At 44.9% G+C, this 27,564-nt stretch overlaps 1 protein-coding gene across 6 annotated transcripts; it reads left to right on the top strand.

Moving 5' to 3' along the window:
• Positions 1-163: 163 nt before the first annotated feature.
• MYCBPAP (MYCBP associated protein) lies at positions 164-22,833 on the top strand. Of its 6 annotated transcripts, none has more exons than XM_089771899.1 (19): positions 169-490; positions 2,836-2,963; positions 3,638-3,797; positions 3,968-4,074; positions 5,195-5,378; positions 5,734-5,849; positions 6,492-6,642; positions 7,004-7,119; positions 7,324-7,439; positions 8,828-8,933; positions 9,269-9,458; positions 10,014-10,201; positions 10,755-10,901; positions 11,093-11,407; positions 12,129-12,250; positions 13,021-13,136; positions 13,820-13,953; positions 14,160-14,342; positions 18,425-22,833. In XM_089771899.1, the coding sequence occupies exons 1-19, from the start codon at positions 361-363 to the stop codon at positions 18,431-18,433; spliced, it is 2,718 nt and encodes a 905-aa protein (XP_089628025.1). In that variant the 5' UTR covers positions 169-360; the 3' UTR covers positions 18,434-22,833. The 6 variants fall into 6 exon arrangements, with proteins under 6 accessions (XP_075759882.2, XP_075759881.2, XP_089628025.1 ...); XM_075903765.2 differs by lacking the exon at positions 18,425-22,833 and adding an exon at positions 15,299-15,453 and having other exon boundaries at positions 11,093-11,239; XM_075903763.2 differs by lacking the exon at positions 18,425-22,833 and adding an exon at positions 15,299-15,453 and having other exon boundaries at positions 170-490; positions 8,831-8,933.
• The last annotated feature ends 4,731 nt before the right edge of the window (positions 22,834-27,564 follow it).

Raw genomic sequence — 27,564 nt, 5'->3', positions numbered from 1 at the left:
AGGGCCCAGAACTCCCAGCTCCTCATTGTGCCTGTGACCTTGGACAACTCAGGGCTTGGTCAGCTAAGGCACCTATTGAGATTGCGCACGCGCAGAACCAGCCCGGGACTTCCGGCAACAGACTGCCTCAGCGGCCTGAAGGGTGCACGCATGCGCACAACCGTATCCCTCGCGGGACGACGATTCCCGGGAGCCGTCACTCTGCCCGCACCATAGAGCGCGGGAGGCGGAGCTTGTCTCCCGGCCTGCGCGCCGGCCACGTGCTTATGGTGGGCGGGGCGGGCCGGCCGCTAGAGGCGGAGCCGGGGTTGCCAGGGAGACGGGCCTCCGCTTGCCGCCTGCCCAGGCCGCGCCGGAGGGATGCAGCCGCCGCCGGCCCAGGGCGCGAAGAAGGAGCCTCGCGGCGGCCGCAAGGTCTCATCGCTCACCGCAGTGTCCGAGGCCCTGAACAAGTCGAACAAGAAGGACGCTCGGACCAAAACCCCGCAGGGTAGGGGCGGGGCTGGGAGCGGCTCGGGCGCCGCCACAGGGACCCCCCCGCCCACCGGCACTGCTGCGGAGACCCCCCCCCCCCACCTGCAAGGACCTTCACGCCGCGTGCACCGCTGCAGAGACACCCCCTCCCCAGCTGCCTCGCCTCTGGGCACCGCTGCAAGGATCCCTCAGCCGACCCACCCCTGGGCACCGCTGTGGGGATCCCCATGCTGACCCCCCACACACACACACTCCCTGGACCACTACAGGGACCTCCCACATGGGCACAGTGACAAGGGCCTGACAGGGGCAGCTCTGGCACCAGCTCCAGAGCCCTGTGGTGCTGGCATACAGGGCACTGCTGGTGCCACCAGGGCATCACTGGGGCATGGCGGGGTGGGCACAGCCCTGGTGCTACCTCAGAGTCCCTAACACATTGCCATGTTCCACATCCTGCCATCGCCCAGGCAGTGTAGCCAGAGATCCAGTGGCACACGGGGTGCCCACTGTCAGAGCCACCAGCCATTCAAGAAACGGATGGAGTGTCTGAGTGGACCTTGCATTGCCTTGACAATCCTGCCATGGACTTAATGGGACATAATGATGGGGTGCGTCTACACAGCGCCTTTCAGCCAGAATAAGCTACGCAATTTGCGCTATGCAAATTGTGTAGCTTATTCCGAGTCTAGGTTAAAAGAGTTTATTTTGAAATTTGGCGCTGTGTAGGCAGCGCCAAATTTCAAAATAAGGAACTATTCCAACAAATCCCTTAACCCTTATGGAACTATTTTGAGAAAGAGTGGGAGCGTTTAAAGCTGTTTCGGGTATCCTGAAATAGCACCACAGTGTAGACATACCTAAGTGAAGCAGACCTTGCTTTAACAGCATTGTAATGGCCACACGCTGAGCATGTCAGTGGTTATAATACCATTACCACTTACCTACTGTGCATTACTGTGCATTAACTTTCTAAGAGAAAATCTCATCTTCTCCTGCCCCTATCTAGCTTTTTTAGAGGAAGGCAGGACCCAGGAGCCTAAGTTTTCCCAAAGCTGCACCTATGTTGGAAATCTAGCAGCGTCTCCAATACGTCTAATTGGGTGCATGGTAAGACATGCGTTTAATATTATTTTCAGCTGGTGACAGAAAAGGAACACATACCTCCAACGAGATTACAGAAATAACTGGGTAGGTCTGGATGATGTGGTTAGCCCTACCCTCAGTATACCTGGAAGTCACAGACAAACATTATATCCATGTCTGATACACTTACCCAGATAAATATTGGAGTCCTGGGGAGAATTAGTTCTAAATACTAATAGTCAATGAGAAGACTGCTAAATCTGCCTCTGAGAAGTGCAGTGATCTCATCTGTTTTTAAAATACGTGTTTCATAAAATTAGAATGAGGTTTCACTCTGTTAGGGTATGCAACATTTCTTTTTAATGCTTTAAAAGGACTGGAAAATATTACTTCATATTCCTAGTTATGTTAACATGCCTTCTCAAAAATCAGTACAATTTGCCTGACTTACTACTGATTTTCTTTCTGGTTGGAAAAACTTTTGTTGCTTTGAGTGAAAGGTGGGAAAAGCCTTTTCAAGCTAGGGTTTTTTTCTTACTTGAATTATGGTAGCATTGAGGGGCCCAAACCAGGGTCTATTGTGTCAGATCCTGTTAAGCACATAACAAAAAGATGGTTCGTACTCTGAAAAATTTACAATCTAAGCCTAAAAGGAGAAACAAAGAAGACATAATAGACAAGGAGTTTATAAAGTAATGAGAATGCCACAACTCATCAGGACATTAGCAGATCAAATTTTCAAAGCTGTGATGATCAATAGGAATTTATGAACTGCAAATATACAGATCTTTTTTACACATACAATTGATTTTTTGTTTAAGGACTAACATGCAGTGGAGCATGTAACTGTTAAAGTGCTCAATTTCCACTTGAAATAGGAAACTTTTGTTAAAGTACTCTGTTTCCATTAGCGACAAGGAGTCCTGTAGCACCTTATAGACTACCAGATGTATTGTAGCATAAGCTTTCGTGGGCAAGATGCATCCTTTGTCAGATGCATGTACTGTTTCTATTGTAGATTGTTGCCTGCTGGAAATGTACTACAGTACTTGAAAATGTATCTCATTTTGTCTAAGCCAGCGTGAAAGGGATGGGGCAGATGAAACCTACTGTCCATTTTCAAATTATGTGGATATCATGATGTGCTGAGCAGTTGATACTGAGTTCTAATTTTCCATACACCTTGAGAACTAGTACTGCCCTTAGACTTTCTCAGTTGGTCAAGAGAGAAGGGAAAGGAAGATAAAGTGTTTTTACACTTGTGTGCTTGTGTTTCAGATAAGAAGAAAGTGAAGACATTTGAGCAGCCCTCCCCACCAATTCAAGAGGAGCCCGAGCCTGTCAGCTCAGTTCTGCAAGGAGATGAGATCCAGGCTCTGGCAATCAAAGTGGAAGATCTTGAAAAGGTAGGTATAAAACCTTGTGTCCCTTGTCATGGGGAATAGTTGCCTTCATTGAAACTTTTCCTTTATACTGAATTGGAGCTTGGTGTGTGCGTATAGAGTCTCATCAAAACAAACTGTAGGAGATTTGCTTTTGTTCCATGTGTCTCTGCCCTACTTCTGAAGGCCTGTCAAATCGTCAAATTTTTTAGCTCATCTTTGTGAAAAAGCTGCTGAAAGTGGAGATTTAATTTTGTACTGAGATCTTAAATGTCGGGATGAACCATCTGGTGCATTCAGAATCACGCTTCCAACTTTATTTCTTTTAAGATGTCTATGGTTTTGAAAAAAAAAAAAGATAGCACCAGTATGAAACCCAAACCAAACTATTCACGAGAGAGCATCTGCCACTAAGCCCTGGTGCAGAAAATTCTTGGGGGAAGTTACTCAGATTTTTTCGCTAGCCCCATCAAAGCAGCAGAGTCAAGAGAGTCAGGACTGGAGAATATTATTGAAACTGATAACTGTAATTTCATACACCACACACCTTTCTAAGGAAGGCCAGAAGTGTGAAGGTAGGGTTTAATCAGACCTTGGTGAGTACTTTACTTCCAGGCCCTTTCCAGTAAGATCAGAAAGGTGGAGATGAGGCAGTGCTGTCTCTAACCTCATTGAAATTGTATATTCTTTTTCTATAGCTTCATACTCCACGCCTTCCCCAAGAAGGGGAGAAAACTCCTATTACCAGGAAATTCCTCATTCGAAGACACAAACCCCAAGAGGCTGGGAAGAAGGCCCAGCTCCTGGTAGCATATCCTATTGTTGCTGAAGCATCCAAGAAACCATTGAATTACTCTGGTAGGGTTAAACTTCAGCTATCACCTGTTACTCTTGGTTTTGCAAGAACTACCTGTGACTAGACAAGAAATGAACCTGAAATTCTTGCAATCTCAGTTACAGTTTCTGTTCACTGTGTTTGATGAGGGGTGATCTCTGTGGTCTCACACAGACTGTCTGCTTTATTACAGGGCCAGAAGGACCATTTGTTGATAACCGTGAACAGATACTCCCCCACAACATCTTAGGAAGTCTCCAGGAATTCAAGAGAGAAGCCTTAGCTAGAGGAAATGCTGAGGTTGGTTTGTAAAATTGTGAAATGACTGCTATCAAATGCTGTCCTAGAGGTAAAGCGTGAGTAGAGTTGGATGAATTTTTTACATTAATAGTTTATTCATGGAAAAATGGACTTTCAGTTGACTCAAAACTATTTGTGAACTTGTCATTTTCATCCCCAACTTTTTTCTGGTAGATTCTCATGGGGATTTGTGAGGCATTCTCAAAACTGAAGAGGCGGAGGTGATGATGCCCCGCTTTATACCCAGTAGCCCACTGATTGGGGCACTCAGGTAGGATGTGGAGAAGCCAGGTTCAGATTCTTGCTCTGATGCAGAGATTTGAACTCAGGTGAGTGGTCTAACCACCAAGCTTTTGGGTATTCTGGGGAAGTCTCCCTTCTGTTGAAGCTTTCCTTTTTTGTGAAATATTGAAATACTCATTGAGTCAGAAAAAGAAAGAATTAGCCTGGTGGTTAGGGCATGCACCTAGGAGCAGAAATACCTTGATTCAGGTATCTAGTCCAGAGTAGGGTTTGGAGCCTGGATTTCCTGCATCCCAGGTGAGTATCCTTGCTATTGGCTTATTTGGGGGCACCACTGAAAAAAGTAGTTTAGGGTCAACCCAAAATTATTTTTTTCAATTGGCCAGTGAAACAAAAAATCTATTATTCATACAGTTCTAATGATATGTGCAGTAGATTTAGGTTTAATTGAAAATCCTTCAGGAAATTCTCTGGCCTGAGACAGGTTTGCCTATATGGAAGGAAATTATTTGCGGAGTAGCTGCAATGTCAGGCCTAGTAAGTCCTGTCTGGGGAAGAGTCCCACAGAAAAAGAAATTGGACAGTGGTAGGCTTCAGTTCCTTAAGTGGTTCTGATGTGAGCACAAGTGCTAAGTTGCACAAGGAGAAGTGAGGTGATGGGGCAATGTCATTCCTTATCTCGGAGTATTCAATGTAGTGTAGTCTTATGCAGCCTGCAAATGATGCTTTGAATGCCAGAACCTCTGCTGATCCAGAAGTGGTTGCCTAGTGACAGTGCCAATTCAGAACACTCTTTTCTTTACCTTTTGTCCCATTTATTTTTGTGGTGCCTGTGCATAGATGAATAGACTAATCTAACATTTTAATTTTTGTGCAGTTAGCTGAGCTGATTGCAGATTCACATCTGGATGGTACAGTGGCAGCGTTAGAGAAGTTCAGAGAGAAACATGGTGAAGGAAAGAAGAGAAAGTCTCTCTGGGCCCCACCATTGCAGCACAGGGCCCTCCAGAACTGGCATCATAATGTGGCACTCAGGAAGAAGCAGCAGAGAGTTCTGAGTAGTGAGTAAAGCTTGGGCAACTTCACTGCGTGGAACGCCATATAGGACTGTGTGAACCAAACACCTTCCAGTAAGGTATTGGTGCCTCTGGCAAACCATGGCCTGGCTAATTTGGGGAATTGCACTGCTGTGAATTACCCTCACATTTTCAGTAGTGCTGGCTGAGGAGGTTCAGTGCATGCTGCTGTCTTAGTGGCTTGTTCTGCTCTGGTTGAAAGTTGCAGTGAGGAAGATTGAAAGAGAGTTACAGTGTTGGAGAGAGAGGAAGCTGGAAGGAGTGCAGCTGGTTTTGTGGAGATTCTAGTTGTGGAGATTCTAGTTGGTAAAAAAGGCAATTCTCTTTATCTCGATTTTAGAGTTTCTTCGGAAACCAGAAAATGAGCTGCTGATGAATCTTTCAGAGGATTACCGCCGAATCCAGGAAGAGCGGCATCTTATCGACCGGAGTCTCCCTGCTCTGCACTATGGGAAGGTGAGATCCCGACTTCAGAGTCCCGAGTGTTCTGGCCTTCAGAAAGGGGGCTCATTTGGGCTAGAATGTTAGTGTCATGAATAATGCCATTGGCACTGGCATTGCAGAGCCACATCCACTGCAGGTCTGAAATGAATTATGGAGCTTTCGGTTATTTCAAAGAGAAATACCATTTGATTAAAATGGCGGTGTAATAAGTGTTTGTTAATAACTGATGCTACCCTCGTGGGTTCCTTGCTAAAGAGTTTTAGTGCATGAGGCAGTGCCATGTGGTAAGCCTGCTACTGATGAGCAGCAGAGGCTGGGGAGATGGGATTGTCATAGAAATTCCTATTACCAGTCAATCAAGCTACAGTGCTAGTTGGCAGAGTTTCTTATTGGGAAGGTGCTCTGAAAGGAAATGCTCCTGGGCTAAAATGAGGTCATTTGTTGTGTATTTACAGCACTTAAAAGGAGTCACATCAATAGGAATACATTGTGTTAAAATCATTTGATTTTTTCCATCAGAATGTCCATATGGAGTGAGAAGAGGTTGTAATTAGTTCATTCTTCTTATAAACAACATGTGCTGCTTTCAGCTTACTTCATGTGAGATTAAGAGAGACATGATCATTGAATGCTGGTGACCTTTTTTCTCCCTAGGGCTTCCGTGTAGGAAGTGAGTTCTGGAGCCAACCTAAGTGTATTGGAGATGAACTCACTGGTCTGATAATGACATTGACCCAGAAGGAGCGTGGCTATCCAGAGCCTATCACTCATGTAGGGAAACCTCAGACTGTCAAGATGGAGATGGGTGAGGCACAACATTAATGGGAGATCTGTGGAACAGCTAAGATTAACTAGAAGTAGTTTTAAATCATTGTGAGGAGCCTTACACTGCTAGGGTCCCTTCTGACAATTGGAGGGCATTGATGTGAAGCAGCTTACACTGTGGGGCATCTAGTCATCATGTGGAGGGGACTGACAAGTGGAAGGCTGCACTATTGTAGCCCTAAGTGACAGTCAGAGCTCTCCCAAAATAAAGTTCACACTGATGGAACTGTGTTTCTCAGAGGTAGTTGCGGATATTTGAACAGTGGTAAGATCAAGGGCCAGGGAGAAACTGAACGCAGAAAGCATGTAAACACTGAACTCAGGTGTGATTAATTCCACAGGTTGCAGCTCTTCAAAGGAGCCTCCTTTCCGTTTCACCTGGGATAAGAGTCTCTTCTTGAAGTATCGGCGAAAGGAGCTAAAATCCATCCTAGAGGAGCTGGATTTTAATCACCCTGTAAGACTGGTGGACTCTCTTCTAAGCACAAGGCACTGTTCTTAAGGCAGCATGCTGTGCTGCTTTCCTTTCTTATCAAAGCACATAGCGTAACTTGGTTTAGTCTGATTTCTGTGTAAGAAGAACAACTAACAGAGATGTCCTTTCTCTCTCTCTCTCTCTCTCTCTCTCTCTTTTTTTAATGTCTATTACATTTTTGTCAAGGACCTAGATGGCCTGGAAGTGATTGGTAAAGGGCAGCCTTTCACTTCTGTCTCAGCACAGTGTTTTCCACTGTGCAAGGAAAATAAGGAAGTCACCACTGAAGAGACAGTGAGCCCGTAAGTTCTCTTTGATTACAGTGACAACAAAATATGGATACAGAACAATAGTTTTTGAAGATTTCTCATTTGTCCTTATGCAGAATGGGCCAGGATCTCCACAGAGGGCAGGGAAGTGTCTCAGAGTGGCCTTAAGAAAGCCAGAAATAGCTAGTAGAGAACTCTGCCTATGCCAGGGGAATTCTGCACTAGTGGTAATCTGATTGAGGTGGCTGCCTCTTTAATGCCAACTGTCTTCAGGCCTACGTAAAGGAGGGGAAGGGTCATGTTGAGAGTGCAGCATAGATGGAAAGAGGAGTATGCTGAAGTAAAGTGCTGCTATGGTCAGTTGTCCATTGGCAAAGTTAGATACGGTCCTCTGTGACTCTGAACTAGCATTGGGGCCTTGTGACTCAGGCTTAGGGAATGGAAACCAGCTTCTTGTGGCCCAGCCCTCTTTCCACTCACTGTGTCCTCTGTTAGGCAGGGTGGAGAATCTGTTTATTCCTACTTATTCCAGACTGTGCATCTCCTTCACGTCTTCGGTCCTCCATCTTCCTCAGATAGCTTTCTCTACCCATGAGGTACGGGGGGTTGGGCTTTACCTATGGTCCATTCTCTGGTAGATTCTGTCTGTTCATTTAGGCTACGTCTGCACTGCACAGTTATTTTGGAATAAGCTATTCCAGAATAGTTATTCCGAAATAGCTTATTTTAAAATAGCACGTCTATACTGCAGGGAAGCCTCAAAATTAGTCCAAGGAAGGCTTCCCTAATGTAGACGTGCTATCTCGATTTAAAGCTCCAGGAGAAATAATTTAGAATGGCCCTGATGAAGGGCTATTTCGAAATAGCAGAAGTGGAGCATCTACACACGCCTTATTTTAAAATAGTTATTTCGGAATAGGCGTTATTCTTCATAGAACAAGGTTTACAGAAGGTGGAATAAGCCGTCCATTATTTCAAAATTTTTTCAAAATAACAGAATTACTGTGTAGACACTTGCATAGTTATTTCGGAATAATGGCCGTTATTCCGAAATAATTTTGCTGTGTAGGCTAGTGATCTGTCTTCAGCCTTTGTTAGGCAAGTGTCCTTTCCATTTCATCAGCATGAGTTCCATCCTGCCCATTTTTGCTGGTGACATATTAGTCTATGTTTGGAATTCCTATAATCCACCCTGGAAGCTGCAGTCCAATGGCACTGTCTGTAATCAGAGGATCCTGTGATTTGATGAATTTTCAGTCTGTTGGCTACAGTTGAACCCTACAGAAGAAATGATTAATCAGAAATTAACCCATTGCTCTTGATTAATGTGGGTGTTCCAAACAACTCCTCTGTTCCTCAGTGCTTGATAATAACTTGCTTGGACAGTCCCAAAAGAGCATATTGTTGTTTGCTTTGTTTAGCAGTGATCCCCTAGAAGATTATCCAGATGTGTTTCCAGAACCAATATTTGGTCCATCGTTGCAGTTTTGTGGACAGCCAGCTCGCTGGATCAACACTTCTCATAGGGTAAAATTGCACTTGTTTTGAAATACGACAAGGCTACATGTTCTTTGTTTCCCAAGTCATAGCTATGTATTGAGTGTAACCTGCAAGGGTTTGTCTGGACATCACGGAGTAGTTGCTAAACTTGTACTTGCTTTAGATGTTCTGTTTGTTTTTCTGTTCAGCCTCAGGCCACCTCCTGATGGTGGCAATGTGGTGGGGGTAGGAACAAACAGTGTCTTCCAGTATTTTCTGTCGAGCTGGATCTGATAGTTTAAACACTCAGCTTTAGTATCTCTCCATTTGGTGATGGGAAGGCAAATCCTATGGTTATCTTTTTCTTTCTCTGTTCCCCACAGGATGAAGTTGGCATTGCTGCCCAGCTCACCTTTGAAGTTTTGGCAGGTGATAAAGCTGAATCCTGCCTGATAGTAAGCAATGATGGCACAGCTGCCATATGGTATGATTGGCGGAGGCAAGCCCAGTCAGTTACTTTTGAAGAGACTAAGGAGAAAGGGATGCAATATTTTTATTTTAACACCAGACCAGGTGAGATGTGGATCTCTCAATGGTTAGCCAACTTTATATCCGCCCATGCCAATGCAAACCTGTGAGGTGGACATATTCAGGGGGTTATCTGAGTCAGACCACTTCCAAAGCAAACATAGGTGCTGATTCTCCTTAAGAAACTACTTGGGGCTCTTGAAGCAGACTAATGCCAGAGGAAATGTGTGAGAGAGATCCCCTTGCAACGGTGGTTGGAGTTAAAAAAGAAGATGAGTCCTACCCAGAATTTGTATGGGAAGAATATCTAAAACCACATGATTTTCTATTGAAAAATGGGAGCAGAATGTGTATTGAGCGTGTTTAGATCACATTAAAATTAGAGATTGGAAAAAGGAGAAGAGGAAAAAAACATTCAGCCATCTGATGGATGGGAGTAAATCTGGAAGATGGATGGAGATACCAGGTGTGAAGTCTGACTGAAAAAAAGATATTGGCCCCAGAAAATGAGCAGATTTGAGAAGCATTTGGAGGAAGATTCAGTTGGACAAGAGAACTTTTGTAGTCAGGTGACTGATGTGCTCTCTCTCTTATTCTTAGGTGTCATTCTGCCTGGGGAAACTAGAAACTTTTCCTTCTTTTTCAAGTCGGGGAAAGCAGGCATCTTCAGTGAGTCCTGGGAGTTTTGTACTCACCCCATGTTATTAGGAGGGGCTGCCCTGCAGGTTTCGCTGTGGGGTATTGCTGTGTATGAGGATAAGTTTGCTGGCCTCAGAGATGAATTGGAGGTAACCAAGTGGCTAGCTGTGTGAATATAAGCTTCAGACTCAATGTGTAAATATAGTATGATGTGGGTGCTGCAGTGTTGTTATTGCCATAAAATTGGGAACATAGAGTAACATTATCAGAAACTTAAATTGCAACCAAAGGTGATTCCTATTTTGTTTGTCTTTTTCTATAGTTTTAGTTGGGTAGGTAGTTTCCAACGTTTCCAATGCAATGGCAGTAGCATTCCATGTTGCCTCAATCTATTTTCATTCCTCTTGTATAAAATCTAAAAATGTCTCCTAAAAACATTTACTTTGTCCTTTTAAAAAAAAATCTGTTTTTTGTTTTTTACGGTTTTAGTTACTGGTATGGCTGGAGTTTAATGACCTACCGAGTTAGTCAAACTAAATAATAATTTTTAAAATATACCATTGTCAGTAAAATACAGAAGTTTGTGTACTTATGTGTCCTTGAGACTGAACACATATGTTAATACATGCCCATAGTAGAGCGTGTGTGAATTTGTTCATGGATCAAGGAATCAAATCTCTTATGATTACTGTGATGTTCCAGAGGGAGCTGGCTGTACGAGAAGTTGCTGTCATAGTACAGGAGAATCTGAAGGAGCTGCTTGATCGAATTCGGACACCAGAGCGAGTTCCATCTCCTGTGGATGCTTACATCACAGAGGAAGAGTTATTCCACAGAAAGAATCCAGAGGTACAGTTTGCCATTTGATATTCTATGTGGAACTGAGCTTAAGTACTCAGGCTTATGGGGGTTGGTGCATCCCAGGGTTTCTAAGCAAGGGGATAGAACAGTCCAGCTTGTCAGTTTAATCATTAGCTGGTGTTCTTATTTGCAAAATAAGACTAGTCTCATCTTTAGCTTTTGCTTTTCTGTTATCACAGTTGCATTATCAGCACCAAGTGGTGAAGGAGCTTCATGAATTATGGAGACAACACATGAACCCTCCCTTGACTTCAGAGGAAGAGGAGATTTTGCGCCGGAAGAGCATAGTGCAGCTAGGCTCGGGCCAGAAGAGTGCTGTGGACATGGTACGTCAGAAGAGCATTACTGGGGAGATGACACAGCTGAAGAGTGCTGTGGAAGAGATTCCATGTCAGAAGAGTATTGTGGAGGAGATCCTAAGCCAGAGCATTAATGTGGAGGAAGAAGAAGTGAGCCAGCCAGAGTGGAACCTTTCCTTGGAGGATTTTAAACAGGTTCTAACCCTTTGTTAAAATGGTGATGGGTTGGCAAGGAATGGAGGTGTAACCACTTTGAGATTACTTGGGAATAGTCTGGCATGTTTCAGCTCCCAAACAAATGAAGTCGAGTGTGTATCCAGAAGCTTGAATAAGTCATAGCAATGAGGTGACGGGGCAATTCACTGAGCATATCAGGGAAAGCCTAGCAGGGAAAAAATCATTTTTCAGTCCTGGATGTTCTTGTAGAGAGATTCCTGATGGAGACTTTACAGCTCTAGTGTGATGAAGAAAAAAAAATTGGATAACATTATACATGGTCTGTGTTTAATATTATTTGGCTCTTGGAAAGATAAACCTTTTAGTATGGAGAAAAAGCACTTGTTTATCCCAGGATTTAGAATGTGCGGGGTGGGGTCATGACACAACCCCCTCTGTTTCCCTTGCAGATCTTTGTACTTGAAAAATTATCCTTATCTACCAGAGGATTTGGGAGCCTACTGCTCACAACAGCATGCAGACAAGGCATTTTCCAATTTTCTCCGTCACTACAGCATTAGTTTGGATTTACGCTGAGCCAGCCTTGACTCTTATCAGCACAGGTTTTTCTGTAGTGCATTGTTGAAACCTGTCTGTTGCTTTTATAGCTTTATTCCCCATTCCTGCCATTAGGCTCCCCAGGATCCCCATTCTTGCTCTGAAGCTAAGGAGTTGCTCACAGGGCTTTCTATCCCATCAGGCTTTGCAGTTAATCCCTGAGGAGGAAAAACGAGAAGCAGCCCTGACCCAGCTCAATAAGGCAGCATTGGAGCTTTGTGTTGAACAGAGGCCAACTCAGTCAGACCTCCCATACCAAACATGGTATGTTACCTTTGTAGATAAAAGCCCTTTCCTACAAATAACCCTTGCTTAGTAGCACTACCAGACGCCAGCAGAGAACTGACAAATGTGTCCAGCAATATGAGTTCTATCAGGCCTCTGCATGCAAGGTTTTCTACAGGTTAGAGATAGCAGCTCCCCAAGTGATAGGTGCCATTTAACTCAGACAATAAATCTAAGTGTTGATCTTCTGTTGCTTTGCAGAATACATGACGTCTCTTCATTCTCTGAAGCTGTTAGCTGGCAGAATATTCTATTGCCTTTAGGAAGCGCTCATCTGACAGTTTTCTTTAACATTGTACTTGAGAAGGTTGTTGTATCCCATAGTTTGCCATTCACTCTTATTTTAGGTCTGTAAACACACTGAGTTTAAATTCCCCTGTAAACCAGAAGGACACAGGAACTCCAAGAGGCAGGTGGGAGTCTGATCAACGCTGACTCATTTTGAAAAGGAGGAAACCTTATTTCACAGTAAAGTTTATGGATCCAGCTGACCTCTGTTCCCCAAACTATTGAAAGATCCTCCTGAAGCCATCTATGCACACTTGTCAGACCTTGGATGGTAGCACATTGAGTTAGTTGGAGGCAGCAGTATCTTTTACTGGTTGTATGGTGTCTTGGTTCATGGGCACAGGGTAGAACAAGATGTTGGGAGAAGCAACAACTCTGCTTTGTCCTGTCCCTGCACCCCCATATGCATATGAATGCTCTCCTGCACCACTTCTGACCAATACTGCGAGTTTGTTTCTCAGTTTTCAGCTGTGGCGTGAAGTACTTGATGGTCTGGTGAGCCGCTCCCTAATGCTGAGATCCCTGCTTGGCATGCCTGAGAAGGACATTTATGTAGAAAATGTTCCAGAGGAAATAGGTAATTTTATTGTCTTAGCACACCAGATTTTAAGCCATTTAAGCAGGTTTTCCTAGGCCTTTTAAGTGGATTTTAGGTAACTTACTGAGATTCAGCTGAAATGGCTGCTTGGGCACTTGCCCTTTGTGAGGAAATATATCAGAAAAAGAAATCCAGTGTATACTACTTACCCTGATTTGCAGAGTGGTCTTTTAAAGGCACAGAAATCTTTTGACTTAGCATTAATACTTGTATTTTTATTAGCATTTAGGCCTGTTTTTTCACTCATATTATCCTTTGCATGCTACCCTGCTGCACAGTTATAACTTCTTATGTCCATCCTTAAGTAAAACTATACCTGAAAAATCAATGTATTTATACGTATGCTAGTTTGCAGTATGCGTCCATAAATCTCAAATGGAGAATACAATGCAATATGATGTATTTATACTGTACAGAGGCATTGGATTTGCATCTCTGTGCTAGGGATGTGAAAGTTACAAACAGACTCCCAGTATGCACAGGGAGCCAACTTAAAAGTTGGTAAAGTGCGTGCACTGGCTCCCGAGGAGCTGTCTCCCTCTTCCCCCCCGCACTGTGTAACTGCTGAAATTTTCAGTGGTTGAACATTTACTTGATTGAACACATTTTAACATCCCTACTCTGGACTGGATCTTGAAACACTGGAATTGTTTTGTTTGCAGTGGATCTGAAGCAGATTGCTAAAGGAGGAAAGGAGGACCGGAAAGTCTTGCAGAAAGAAGAGAAGAAGACAGCTGGGGGGAAGGAAAAAGAGGATAAAAAAGGAGCAACAAAGTCAACAGGAAAAGACAAAGAGGTATGTAGTGGGAGCCTATAAGATGGAAAGTGAAGAACTGGTTTCTGTGAGGATGTGTGACAGATGTCAAAGGTGTGCTTGTAAACCTACATATTCCTGTGGAAAAGTTGATTTTCTCTCTTTTGAAAGAACGGCGGTCTCTGATATGCAGCTGGCTCTGCAATTTGAGGGATGCTATCTTTGTCTTTCTTTCTGTGTATGATCAGGAACGGCCAAACAGCAGGAAGACAAAAGGGAAAGATGAGAAAAGAGTGAGAACTCCAAGTTTTTCACGGGAGGTGAAAGAATTAATACAGCTGGATAGCATAGAATCAGACCAAGTAGATGCTCGCCAAGAACAAGTAGATCCTGCTGTACTTGAGAAATACCATGAAAAACTTTATGTTGAAGTAAGTCTGGTCTTATCTTTCCATGTTTCTTGTTCTCGTGTCTTATTTTTCACCTTTTGTCAGTTGCTTTCAATCTGTGCTTTCATACAACATGCAGTCAACCTGTGGTGTTCCTTGTCAGGATGCTGTGAAGAACAAAACTATAACAGGGTTCAAAAAAGAACTAGGTAAATACATGGAGGATATGTCCATCAATGGCTATTAGCAGGGCTCGCCGAGCAGCGGTGACCCCCACTTGCCAGCCGCGCGGTTCTGCGCTCTACGCATGCGCAGATCGCTCTGCGCCGGCTCTTCCGGGGTGTAATCTACTCGCCACAGGCAAGTAGATTACATTGTTTGTCAAGCCCTGGCTATTAGCCAGGATGGGCAGGAATGGTGTTCCTAGCCTGTTTTCCAGAAGCTGGGAATGGGTGACAGAATCAATTGATGATTACCTGTTCTATTCATTTCCTCTAGGGCACCTGGCATTGGCCACTGTCAGAAGACAGGATACTGGGCTAGATGGACCTTTGGTTTGACCCATTATGGCTGTTCTTATGTGCTGTTTCCTTTTCTTTACTTTTAAGCTTATTGTGGAGCTAAGTGCACAGTTGAACATTTGTTAGCATGGGCTGTGAGGTGGTATGTCTCCTGTGTCAACTGCTCCTTCAGCTGGAATGATTCCATCATGTATTCAGATGCCTCAGTTCTGACCTTGACTTTCTTCAGCATGCTTACAAATACTTGAGGGATCATCATCCCCAATTATGTCAGATAATATTAAACATATTTTCTTTTAGTTCAGATAGTTCCTGTTAGGGATAAAATATGTAAAATCCAGATATTTCTTTAAGCATTATAAGCACCATGTTGGCAGTGTGTATATAAGGTAAATGCCTTTGTTTCAGTCAATCCCCTTCACAATCCTTTATTATCATATTTTCATTAAAATAGTGTATGCATTTTTTCTGTTCTAGGTCTATAGCCTGCTGGATTCTATGATAGACAGTATGGTTTTTCTACTTGAAGATCTAAAGAGGGATGCCCAAGAGCAGAAGAGTGAAGCATTTTCTGTCTAAAAATACATTGTTGTTGTTCTTTCTAAAGAAAGAAATATCCATGTTTATACAGATTAAGTGTAGTCTCCTTTTCTTCATGAATCTGGCAAAAACGACTAAAAAAACCTGACCCTTTTCTCATATTTTGCTATTGGAGATCCATCCCGGCAGATATTCCTGTGTCATCTGTTATTTCCACAAAAGTCATTGAATAGGGAAAGTTCAGTACATTGGAGTGTCACAGACTCAGAAATGGTTCAGACTAAAAGAAACTGGAGAAATTTTGCCTAAGAAAGAGAGCTGACAAGTTCCAATATATCAAGACACATTGCTGGTCTTTGGTTCTCTGTCCCCTGTCTCGAAAGCCAATGAGGATAGAAAGAATGTACCAATTGTTCCTGAACACAACCATCATGACACCAACACAGAGAAGTGTCATTAGAAAGCCATCTCTTTTAAAAATTTCATGTCTCCTTGTGTCAGAATTTTACTTGGTTGAGCTGAATTGAAGTTGGTGGAGTTAAACTGAGCATGAATTTGCCTCACTTCTGTTAATTTTCTGTAACTATTTCAGTCCTAGGCTTTTTCCTCTGATGTTTTTGGAGTGAGTTGGGGTTGTATTTTTTCCCGCCATGAGGCCTCCACACAGCTGCTTGCCATTCCTCCTCCTGTGGCTTGTCAACAGTGGAGCCCTTCATCTGTAGCTTGGAGTTGGGCAGGTTAGGATTTGGAATCCAGGACTTACATAGAGAAGCTTCAACCTTTCGATTGCGTGTGATCTTTTTTCCTGTTTATTCCTGCTCAGGGTTTGGTTGAACTGACAGAACATGGCCTGCCTGTGGAAAGGTCGTCCTCTTTCTTGTACCTGGCCTTCCTACCTGAGCTGTCCTAACACTCCATCATTAGACAGGAGCATCCCCATCCTTCCCTGCAGCATCAGCCATGCTGTACTTAATATAGTCCAGCCGAAGAGCAAAAGTGAGCACTTTTTATGATGTTCCCCACTTACGTGGAGATAAAAACAGCATTCCCCTCTCTGTGTGTGTATGTAAACATCATCCCACATGATGGGATCATCATGCCAACGAGATGGGATTCTCATGTGAAAGTACTACCATGGCATTCAGTCACCTGCTTTCTCCCCTTTCCTTCTCCTATTTATACAGGGTTCTCCCTCTCTGTTGGTCTTAGCATATGTCTCTCTCTGGCCACCTCAATGGACCTGTGTCTCACTGGCAGCTAAATCTTATTCCCCTTACCTCCAGAACTGGTCCCATTGGAATTAAAATCAGTGGAATTGACCTGAGTGAAGAGAGCAGAATTTGGCCCTGTTAGCCTCTCTCTGATCATCTCCTCTCCTTTTGTGTTGGTTTGTTCTCCATGTGTGTCAACCTGTGTTTTTCCTGCTGCCTCTTCTATCTGGATTTTTTGGTGTGTCTGTCTGTTGCAATGACATCTTTTTGTGGAAACTTATCAATTCCCAATGTTATACCCACACCATTTAGCCTTAGGACATTTTTCAAATCCAGAGGAAGCTGGGACATAGAGTATCTCAGCTTGACACCTTGTTACAGAAACTTGTAATTTTCCCATTAAAATGGCTGGACTCTGTAGACTAGAAAATACCTTGGTATTATGAAGAAAATGTATCAATATGTTAATTTACATTTGCAACATGTCTTGAGATTTCTTGGTTAAAGGTTAAATTCAATGTTACTAATATTATATATGCACATACTCTCACAGTAGCACTTGTATTATCTGAGAAAATAAATTCCTTTTACTCCATTCCATTAAGATGAATAGGGTACAGTTTTAGTTTAAAACCTTTACTTCATTATTCCTTTGTGGTAGGCCACAAAGGAATAATAAAGAAAAGGTTTTAAACTTTTCATACAGGGCCTCTTAACCAGCAGATAGAGATGAAAAGAAAAGCAAGGCTTCCCTGCCAACAAGGCCGACTTCTCCATTAGGAACAGTAGGCACAGTGTCTAGGGCCCACGATACTTTTAGGGGCCCACGAAAATGTTTTAATTTCTTTTAAAATCAGAAGAAAAAAATGAACTTTTAGGGTCGAATAAAATGTTTTAATTTTTTTCTCACATCAGAAAAAAATGAAACTTTTAGGGCCCACGAAAATCTATTAAATTTTGCCTAAAACAGAAAAAAAATGAAGTATTTAAGGTTATTTCAAAAATAATTTTAATATTGATATTATTATGGAGGAAGGGGTCCATGAAGGCAAAAGTGCCTAGGGCCCATGACAGTCATAATGTGGCCCTGCCTACCAATACACCTGTCTTTTCCCTCTAATGAGCAGTCAACCATCAGGTGTGGAGGCAGCTCTTTTTCTGCTTGCTGTTGAATGTTTGGTCTTTGAGCATGCATTTAGGGGGATTCTGCTATAGGAGGACATGCAACTCATGCACATCAGAGTAGAGTCTTGAATAGCTATGTTAAGGCCACACATTCACTCAGTACTTCCTCAGGATTGTGGTCAAGGGCATAATTGATGGCATGGATGTGATCTTTCCTCAGATCCTGAGACCACACCTGCTACTTCTCTGTGCATTTGCTAATCTTTACCTCAGAAACAACTTCCCAAAGAATTTTTTTCACCACTTACAAACTTGTCAATGAACCGTCACAAACAAAATCAAACCCCTACCTTCACAATTCCCCTGTGCATCAGGGTGCAGTGTATCCACCCATAATGGCAAACCCTAAATTGTCTGTCTATCTTAGGTACCTGTATGACCCCTGTTACCGTTGGCCCTGAATGCCTCACAATCTTTAATGTATTTATTTTCATGATGCTGCTGGGAACAAGGGAAGTGCTATTATCCCTATTGTATAGATGGGAATTCGAGGCACAGAGAGATTAAGTGACTTTCCAAGGTCACACAGGAAATCTATTGCAGATCAAGGAATTAAATCTTGTGACAAACTCATCCCACTCACAGATGGTCACAGCTGCTGCCTGTTTGGCTTGAGGGAGAACCACATCCCAGATAGATGGTCAGTTTGCTGTTTCTTCTCCTCCAGGACTCCTAAATCCAGTGATGATGGGCTCAAAGTGCATCTGTTAGCGCAGCCTAAGATGGTCACCTTTCACCTGGAAGAAATGGCTTATGCCAAACTGAAGCTGAAAACATCATCCTCAAGAAATGTGCCCTCCTCCGGGAGGCACTCCACTTCGGGATCCAGCTGCAAGAAGTGAAAAATAGCTGTGTGAGTGTAGGCAACAGCAGCCTTTATGTTGGCAATTTTGGCAACCAGGAGCCCCAGAAGATTCAGTGCTTAAGACTGACAGAGCGGGATGGAGCACAAGTAGAACCACAGCTCCGGGCATCATTCTGAGACGTTTTGTAAGGAAGGATTTAAACACTGGTTCTCCAGTGACAAGCCCTGCACATCCTCTGCTAGGTTAAGTGCTGGAGCTGCAAGTTTGACTGTGAGCACTTGGCAGGAATGAGGCAGCACGTTACCAACCTCAACAGTGATGCCACCAGCCTCATGTGCACCAGTGCCAGCACTGGTTGATGAACACATGACAATCCTGAGAGATGTGCTAGTGGAAGACTCCGTATCTCATCTAGGGATGTCTCCTCTGCACTGAGGCTGCAACCAGTATCAGCTCCTCCAGCACTTAGGTCAGACTACAGCACCCACCGTGGGATAAGATTTACTCCTTATCACTTTCGTCTGGTCTCTCCTTTTTGCTGATGTTGAACCAAGATCCTGTTCCCTTTGATTGGGACAGGGCCTCACTGGAGAGTCTATGTTCAGGGCCCCATCACAGGCAAATTATGTATGGTAATAGGCTGGCCAACCTCAGCCTGTCCAGGACCCATATAACATGCCTCCTTGGCCAATTGGCCACACTCAGGACTGCTATCACATGCACCCCAGAGCAGATCCCCCTATTACAGAAGAGACAGAGATTTTACCATGGCCTCCTATGTGAGACCGAAACAGAGCCCTCTGTGGTCATATTAAGGTGACACAGGAGGAACCTCAGCAACTACCCCAAAAAGTCATCGTCCCTGCATGAAGCAGTGGCACCTAACTCAATACAAGTACGTGACAACTTTAAAGCACTCTAGGGCTCTTTAACTCTGATCAATGATCCCTTTGGCATGGAAGCCTCAATGAAGGCATGATCCCTTTGGCATGAAGCCTCAAGCCTATCCTTCAAAGGAACTCTAGCAGCAGGACAGATGAGGGACTCCACTCTCTTAAAGACTTTCCAGGGTCACACTGTGAATACAAGGGATTTAAACTTCAGCTTATGTACAAGTACTAGCCTCAACAGAGGCAGGGAACACCATTCTACTTGCAGAGCTAATAGGCTGTGTGACAGGGCGCCTGCCCTACACTGGGCCTTTAAGCCCAAGGCTCAGGCCCCGAGCCTGAGGTAAGCTGGAAGACCAGCTGAGATGGTTAGGCTAATGAGCCCAGCTGCCAGCTATAAAAGGAGAGGCCCAGTTGCTGGAAGGGAAGGGCAGGGCTGACTGCAGAGGCAGCAAGAGCTCCTGGGAGGGATACAGCTGCAGGAGAGGGACTGGAGAGGGAAGCTCTCCCTCAGCAGTTGCCGGGGACTCCAGGAGAGGCCTGGAGGAAAGCAGAGGCGAGTTGGTGTCACCTGGAGACTACCTGCCGAGGGGATGCCGGCCTGGAGATCGCAGCCAGCGGGGCAAGGCCAGGGAGGAAGTGGCCCAGGGCAGGAGTGGGAGGTGCCCCTCTTAGCCCGAGAGCCTCGGTGGGTTTCGGCTAGCTAGCCCCACCGAGGGAGTGACCCTATACCCGGTTGCTCACAGGGCCCTGGGCCGGGACCCGGTGGAGTAGGGTGGGCCTGGGACCCCCTACCAGAGGTGCCCAGCTACGACGAGAATCTGTTTGTGGACTCGGCCTGTTTAAAGGGCCAGTATAAACTGCTGTGAAGCCGATGATGAGCAACCCATACAGACTGTAACTCGCCCTGAGATGGGCCATGTGAAGACAGTCAGGGGGCACTGAGGCTACTGGGGGGCGTGCGCCCCCTGACAGGCTGACTGCCCACTTAGACTACGTCTACACTGCACCATAGTTCAAAATAAGAGACACAATTTGAGCTACGCAAATGGAATATCTTATTTCAAAATAGCTTTTTTGTAATTTGGTGCTGTCTACACCACCAAATTTCAAAATAACCCACTATTCTGAAACATCCTTTCCTCCTCGTGGAATGAGGTTTACAGGGACATTGGAATAGCGAGCCCATTATATTTTAAAATAACAAGACTTGCTGTGAAGACGCAGGATAGCTATTCTGGGATACGCTAGTATCCCAAAATAGCATTTTAGTGTAGACATAGCCTTAGAAAGAGATCTTATTGTTCCAGAAGGATCCATCTGACTGGAGAATGGGTTGTACCATTTGACTGGAGAATTGCTAATATAGTTCCTATTTTTAAGAAAGGGTAGGAGGAATAACAGGTAGTTCGATTTAGGGCTTTATTTCGAATGCCCGTTTCCCCGCCGCATGTAGACGCGGGCAGTTAGTCCGGGCTTGTAAATTTTAAAAAATGGTGACCGGCTGGGAACATGAAAATCAACCATGGGATATTTAAATCCCGGGCTTGATTTGTAATTCCGAATGCCTACATTAGCCTCCCTAGTTCAAACTAGGGGGCTAGTGTAGACATACCCTAACAGATTTTTTAGATAAAGGACATGCAGTGGATCTAATCTACCTCGATTTCAGTAAAGCATTTGATACAGTATCACGTGGGGAATTATTGGTTAAATTGGAAAAGACGGAGATCAGTATGAAAATTGAGAGGTGGATAAGGAACTGGTTAAAGGGAAAACAACAGCAGGTCATACTGAAAGGTGAACTGTCAGGCTGGAGGGAGGTTACTAGCAGAGTTCCTCAGGGATCAGTTTTGGGACCAATCTTATTTAATCTTTTTATTACTGATCTCGGCACCAAAAGTGGGAGTGTGCTAATAAAGTTTGCAATGACACAAAGTTGGGAGGTATTGCCAATTCAGAAAAGGATCAGGATATCATACAAAAATATCTGGATGATCTTGTAAATTGGAGTAATAGTAGTAGGATGAAATTTAATAGAGAGAAGTGTAAGGTTATGCATTTAGGGATTAATAACAAGAATTTTAGTTATAAGCTGGGGACACATCAGTTGGAAGTAACAGAAGAGGAGAAGGACCTCGGAGTCCTGGTTGATCACAGGATGACTATGAGCCGCCAATGTGACATGGCCGTGAAAAAGGCTAATACGGTTTTGGGATGCATTAGGTGAGGTATTTCCAGTAGAAATGAGGAGGTGTTAGTGCTGTTATACAAGGCATTGGTGAGACCTCATTTGGAATACTGTGCAGTTCTGGTCTCCCATGTATAAGAAGGATGAATTCAAACTGGAACAGGTACAAAGAAGGGCCACTAGGATGATCCGAGGAATGGAAAATGTGTCTTATGAAAGGAGACTCAAAGAGCTTGGCTTGTTTACCTTAACCAAAAGAAGGCTGAGGGGAGATATGATCGCTCTCTTTAAATATATTAGAGGGATAAATACCAGGGAGGGAGAGGAATTATTTAAGCTCAATACCAATGTGGACACAAGAACAAATGGATATAAGCTGGCTATCAGGAAATTTAGACTTGAAATTAGATGAAGATTTCTAACCATCAGAGGAGTGAAATTCTGGAGCAGCCTGCCAACGGAAGCAGTGGGGGCAAAAGACCTATCTGGCTTCAAGATTAAGCTAGATGGGTTTATGAAGGGGATGGTTTGATGGGATAACACGATCTTGGTAATTAATTGACCTTTCACTATCAGTGGTAAATAGGCCAATGGTGGGATGATAGGAGTTACTATAGAGAACTTTTTTTGGGGTGTCTGGTTGGTGAGTGGTGAGTCTTGCCCACATGCTCAGGGTTCAGCTGATCGCCATATTTGGGGTCGGGAAGGAATTTTCCTCCAGGGTCGACTGGCAGAGGCCCTGGAGGTTTTTCGCCTTCCTCTGTAGCATGGGGCACGGGTCACTTGCTGGAGGATTATCTGCATCTTGGGATCTTTAAACCATCATTTGAGGACTTCAGTATCTGAGATATAGGTGAGAAGATTATTCCTGGAGTGGGTGGGTGAGATTCTGTGGCCTGCATTGTGCAGGGGGTCAGACTAGATGATCATAATGGTCCCATCTGACCTTAAAGTCTATGAGTCTATCTTTCTCTGTCACACACCCAGCATCCTCTCAGCAGCAGCTGGTTTGATAGGAATGTTAGATACCTGTGTGACAACCCCTTTTACCATTATACCTTGAACACCTCACAATCTTTAATGTATTTATTTTCACGACATTACTGGAAAGTAAGGAAGTGCTGTTATCCTTAGTGTATAGATTGGAAACTGAGGCACAGAGAGATTTTTTTTTAACAAACATAGCCATGTTTGAGTATACTATGACCTTCAGAAGCTGCCTAGCCCCTTTCCACTGTGTTTGGGCTCTAATCACCCCCAACAATTGGTGGCTAAACCCCAAGAACACGAGGAGGTTACCATTCTTAGCCTCTTTCCCAAGCGATTGAAGAGGGACGCATGAGGAATAGGCTGGGGAATCCACCTGACTCCGATATAAAGGACATGAGACTATACACAAACATACAGCTATCTTGCACGGCATTCCTAGCTGTTCTACAAAATCCAACTGTACAGTTCCTGCAAGACAACATATCTGCACTGTACTATGTAACCAAGCAAGGAGGTGCCAGTTCCTCACCCCTCTGCCAGGAACCTATCCAGCTCAGACTGTGGGGTCACCATAATCCTATTGCTTTTCATCTCCTGGGAGGCAGCAGCAATCTAATAGACAGGCAGACAGCCTGTCACCTACCATGAGTAATCATTGCTTTTGTCACCAAGCCAGTGTTCTATGGATGGGGAACTCCCATCACCGATCAAGGATAACACCAAGTTTCAGAATGCAGACGGAGCATGAGACCTGAGCTTTCTTTGTAGCATTGAATCGAGGCCTTTTACGTGCCTTCCCCCTAATTCGTAGGGTGGCATCCAAGATCAGGCTGCACAGAGCCACACTTACCTTGTACTAGTTGATACAGTTGTGGCTGACAGACCTACCACAGATGCCCATCCAGTCTCCTAGCCAGCTCCCAGACTGTCTGGCCCCAGTGTCTCAGAACCATGGTCAGATACTTAATCCAGATCCACAGATCTTGGCTGTCTGAGTCATACTGAAAAAGACTGCTCCTTGTCAGGTGTGGCAATCCTGATTCCTGTTGCTGTCTTCCTGCTCTGGAAGATTTTTTCCCCTTGAAAAATCCATCACAGCCTGTACGCAGAGCAGGTTCTGATTATGGAAGATCTTTGACTGTTTGTTGCATTTAAAACACTTTGCCTTTTGCTCAGCTCTGTTAAGTTGTGCCAGTCATGCTCAACTTGGAGTCATTGGAGCGTATGCTCCAATACATCTGTTAGTCTATAAGGTGCCACAGGACTCCTTGTCGCTTTTGCAGATCCAGACTAACAGGGCTATCCCTCTGATACAGTCATGCTCTGTCATCTTGCACCCAAGAGTATCAAAGTGTCTCAAAGGCCTGGTACATATTTACCCATAGATCAGAGAACCTGTGCTTGCATGGGACATCAGTACTGGCTTCCTGGAACCCTCCCTCTGAGCCTCCTTCAGAATGCTCATTACACTTTCACTCTGTCCCCGTGGTCTTTCTAGTTGCCGTAACACCAGCTGGGAGTCAGTGAGCTGCAAGCCCTCATAGCTGTGCGTCCCTATGACATTACTCAGAAACACGGTGGAGTTGAAACCTCATCCTATGTTCATCCTGAAGATGGTCTTGGAATTCCATTTGAACCAATCAGTTAATCAAGCTAGCTTCTTCCTGCAAACCCCACAAGAGAGCAGTACTTGTGTGTCTCCAGAGCCTGTCTTTATTACATCGACAGAACCAACCTGTTCGTACTGGCTTCTTGTTTATCCAGAGCCATCACCAACCACTCATAAGGTCAGGTGATTCATCACAGAGAATAGACTAGAGCACAATTAGGGCCCTACCAATTTTATGGCCATGAAAAATGGGTCACATCGCGAAATCAGCTTTCCTCCGTGAAACCTGATCTCTCCTGCTCCTGGGAGCCTGAAGCTACTGTCTGCTAGTCCAGCCACACTGGGGAGGGATAGGAGTTGTTCTTCCTCCTCACAGCCACTTTTGGGGGAGAGATCAGACATACCTCCAGAGGTGGCATGAAGTTCAGGGCTTCCTCCTCCAGTGGCTCCTGCCAAGCTGGGAGCTTTAATTTCTGGCAGCTGCAGCCGGGGTGCTCTGAGTGTCTGGGCCACCTACAGGCACAGAGCTTGGGGCTTCTTCCCCTCCAGTGGCTGCTTCCAAGGCTGGGGGCTTGTGTCCCAGCTGCAGGTGGGGGAGCCAGGAATTCAAGCTTCTGCCTGTTGGTGCTCTGGTGGAGCTTGGTGCAGCCCGTGCTTGGGGAACCCCTGGCCACTCTAGCTGGGGCTTAGGGCTTCAGTCCCCCTTCACTGTTCCAGGGCACCCACATCCCACTCCCACTGCTACTCTGGCAGGATCTTGGGGGCAGCCGGAACTCTGGGGTTCCACCCCGCTGCGCTGGCTGGGACTCTGGGCTTCTGTGTGCACCTCTCCTTGCTCCAGCCACGGGTTCCAGCCCTTCTATTGCTGCTCTGGCAGGGTTTCTGGGCTTTCACCTGCTCCCTGGTTCCAACTGGAGGCTCTGGGCTCCCAGCCCCTCCCTGCAGCTGAGACTTTGGGCACCTCAAACTTGGGACTTCTGCCCCCACCTGCTCCAGTCAGGTCAATCCAGGTTCAGGGACTCACCACCCACTGCTCCCACTAGGGCTCAGGAAGTGCCTACTTATGTCCACCTCCAGGAGCCGCTTCTAATTGCAGAAAGCTGGGAGGGCGCTGCCTTCAGAGAAATGAGGGTAGCAATATCAGAACTCCCCAAACAACTTTGCAATGCCCCAATGATCCCATTTTGAGTCAGGACCCCCATGGTTACAACACCATCAAATTTTAGGTGTAAACATAGGAAATCACAAAACTGACCAATTAAAAATCCCTCTGGCCATGACATTGGCTAGAATGGACCGTGAATTTGGTAGGATCCTAAACATTATTGAGGCCAGCTCACTATGTTATGAGTCCCTCCCAGTTCGATATTATGGCTCACTCCATCAGAGCTCAAGTGGAACCTGCACCTGCTCCAGGAATGTGGCACCTAAATCAGTAGGGCAGCAGTGCATGGAGTAACTATCAGACCTTTGTCAGACATTGCACATTAGCCTTAGCTGCTTGGTCTGATGCCAGCTCCAGAACAGTGCGGCAATCACTATTCAACTAATGCAGCTGACACACCTCATTTCCCTCATCTTAAGGGCACACTGCCAGTGACCTACAGTGGGATTCACACAGATATATGCTTGAAGAAAGAAGTTACCAATCATACAGTACCTGTGCCTCTTTGAGATAGTTGGGTGCAGATCCCATAACCCACCTTCCATCCCTCACTTCTCACATTCCTCAGCAACCCCAGGCTTTGAACTGTGAGGGAATGGAGGCAGGGTCATGGCCTGTATGCCATTGCATGGGAGTACAAGGAGGCACAAGGCACCTGCGGAGCCCTTACAGACACTACCATGCAAATACTCCAATCCTGCATGTTTGGGGCATGGGTACCAGCAGTAGGATCTACCCGGACAACACCATCTCAAATAACTGCAGCTCATGCTGGGTCAGTTGCTGTTAGGGTTGCCAGATACTTTCACAAAATATCCCGAAAAAAATTCGTTGAGAAAAAAAAAGGTCACCATGTCTTTAAATTCCTGTGCTAAATGTCCCCACCGGCCTTCTGTCCAAAAGAAAATTCTATTTTTTTTACCAGACAGGCGCCACAAATCCTGGACTGTCCAGGCAAAAACCAGATCAGACACCTGGCAACCCTAGTTGCTGTTTTCCTCCCACCTTTGGTGCCTATCAGCATTTGCTAATTTTGAGGGGTCTGATGACTCCAAGAGTTTATTTTCCCTTACAGTATCAAAGGGAGGTGTGCATCCTTTGCTGACCAGGCAGGGCTCTTGAAAGAAACAGCCCTTCATTTTCATTGTGTCCCATTTTCTCCTAATAGTGGTGGAAGCTAGATTTTTTGGCTTCCAGCTGTAGGGCTAGGGGGTCCATTTCATCTTACCTGGCTCAAATGCCAGTCGACTTTGTTGAGCTTTAATGCTCAAGGTAGCTTCTTCCCCAAAGTGCACCCTTCTGTGTACATAAGCCTCGCTCAAGAGAGGGCCATTCTTCAGCCAAAGGAATAATGGGTGATCTGGATCCCAAGCCGGCAAGCCACACAAGCCAGGTGGGCAGGGTGCCTTTTCTGCCTGCATGGGCATTTATTTGTATGTATTTAATAATTGATGGTGTGGTGTGTGAATAATAATGTACAGGTGACATATGGCTGTATCCCATATAATGTCAGAACACAGATATCCTCAAACAGAAAGTGAAGGTAAAGAAAAGGCAGTGCCTCAGACTGACCAGTTGGTATATAGGGGATTCTTAAGGTTGGTCTGTTGCCCAACTAGGGAAAGAGGATGCTGGTGGTGTCCTTTCCTATTTTCTCTAGGAGTGCATGCTCCAAATCACAGTCAGGAGCATAACCTGGCATACACCTATTCCCCTTTCCCCAGGGAGGCAGTCTTTCAGACCATTTCAGGGGGTCATTCTGATAAGACACAGAGTGGCCCAGCAGGTAGCTGTTAGGTATTTTCCCAGATTATCTTCTGAGGTGTAGCTTGAGGCAGAATCTTTGGATCCATAGCCCAGCTTGATGTCAGTAGCCTGCTTCCCTGGGTCCTGGCGTGGCTTTGGGGTAGGCATAAGTGGGGTTGCTTTCAAAGCTCCCACTCTGCATGGTTATAGTGTGGGAGTGCTGGGGGAATTAATTACTGACTACCCACAGGGATGTCTCTGCACAGAAGATGAATTCTCGGGTAAGAAATGTCAGGGATTTCTAATATTTCAAACAAAAATTGAAACCCTGTCAGTGATTAATAGGCAGGGGCTGAGAGCGCGTGGGTGGAGATGATGCCAGCAAGAGAGATGACTTATTCTGTAGTGTC

This window comes from Pelodiscus sinensis, chromosome 20, assembly GCF_052426305.1.
Source record: "Pelodiscus sinensis isolate ZL-2025 chromosome 20, ASM5242630v1, whole genome shotgun sequence".
Classification (NCBI taxonomy): Eukaryota; Metazoa; Chordata; order Testudines; family Trionychidae; genus Pelodiscus; species Pelodiscus sinensis.
The sequence above is the reverse complement of the archived record's forward strand: the minus strand, read 5'-3'. Positions and strand labels throughout refer to the sequence as shown.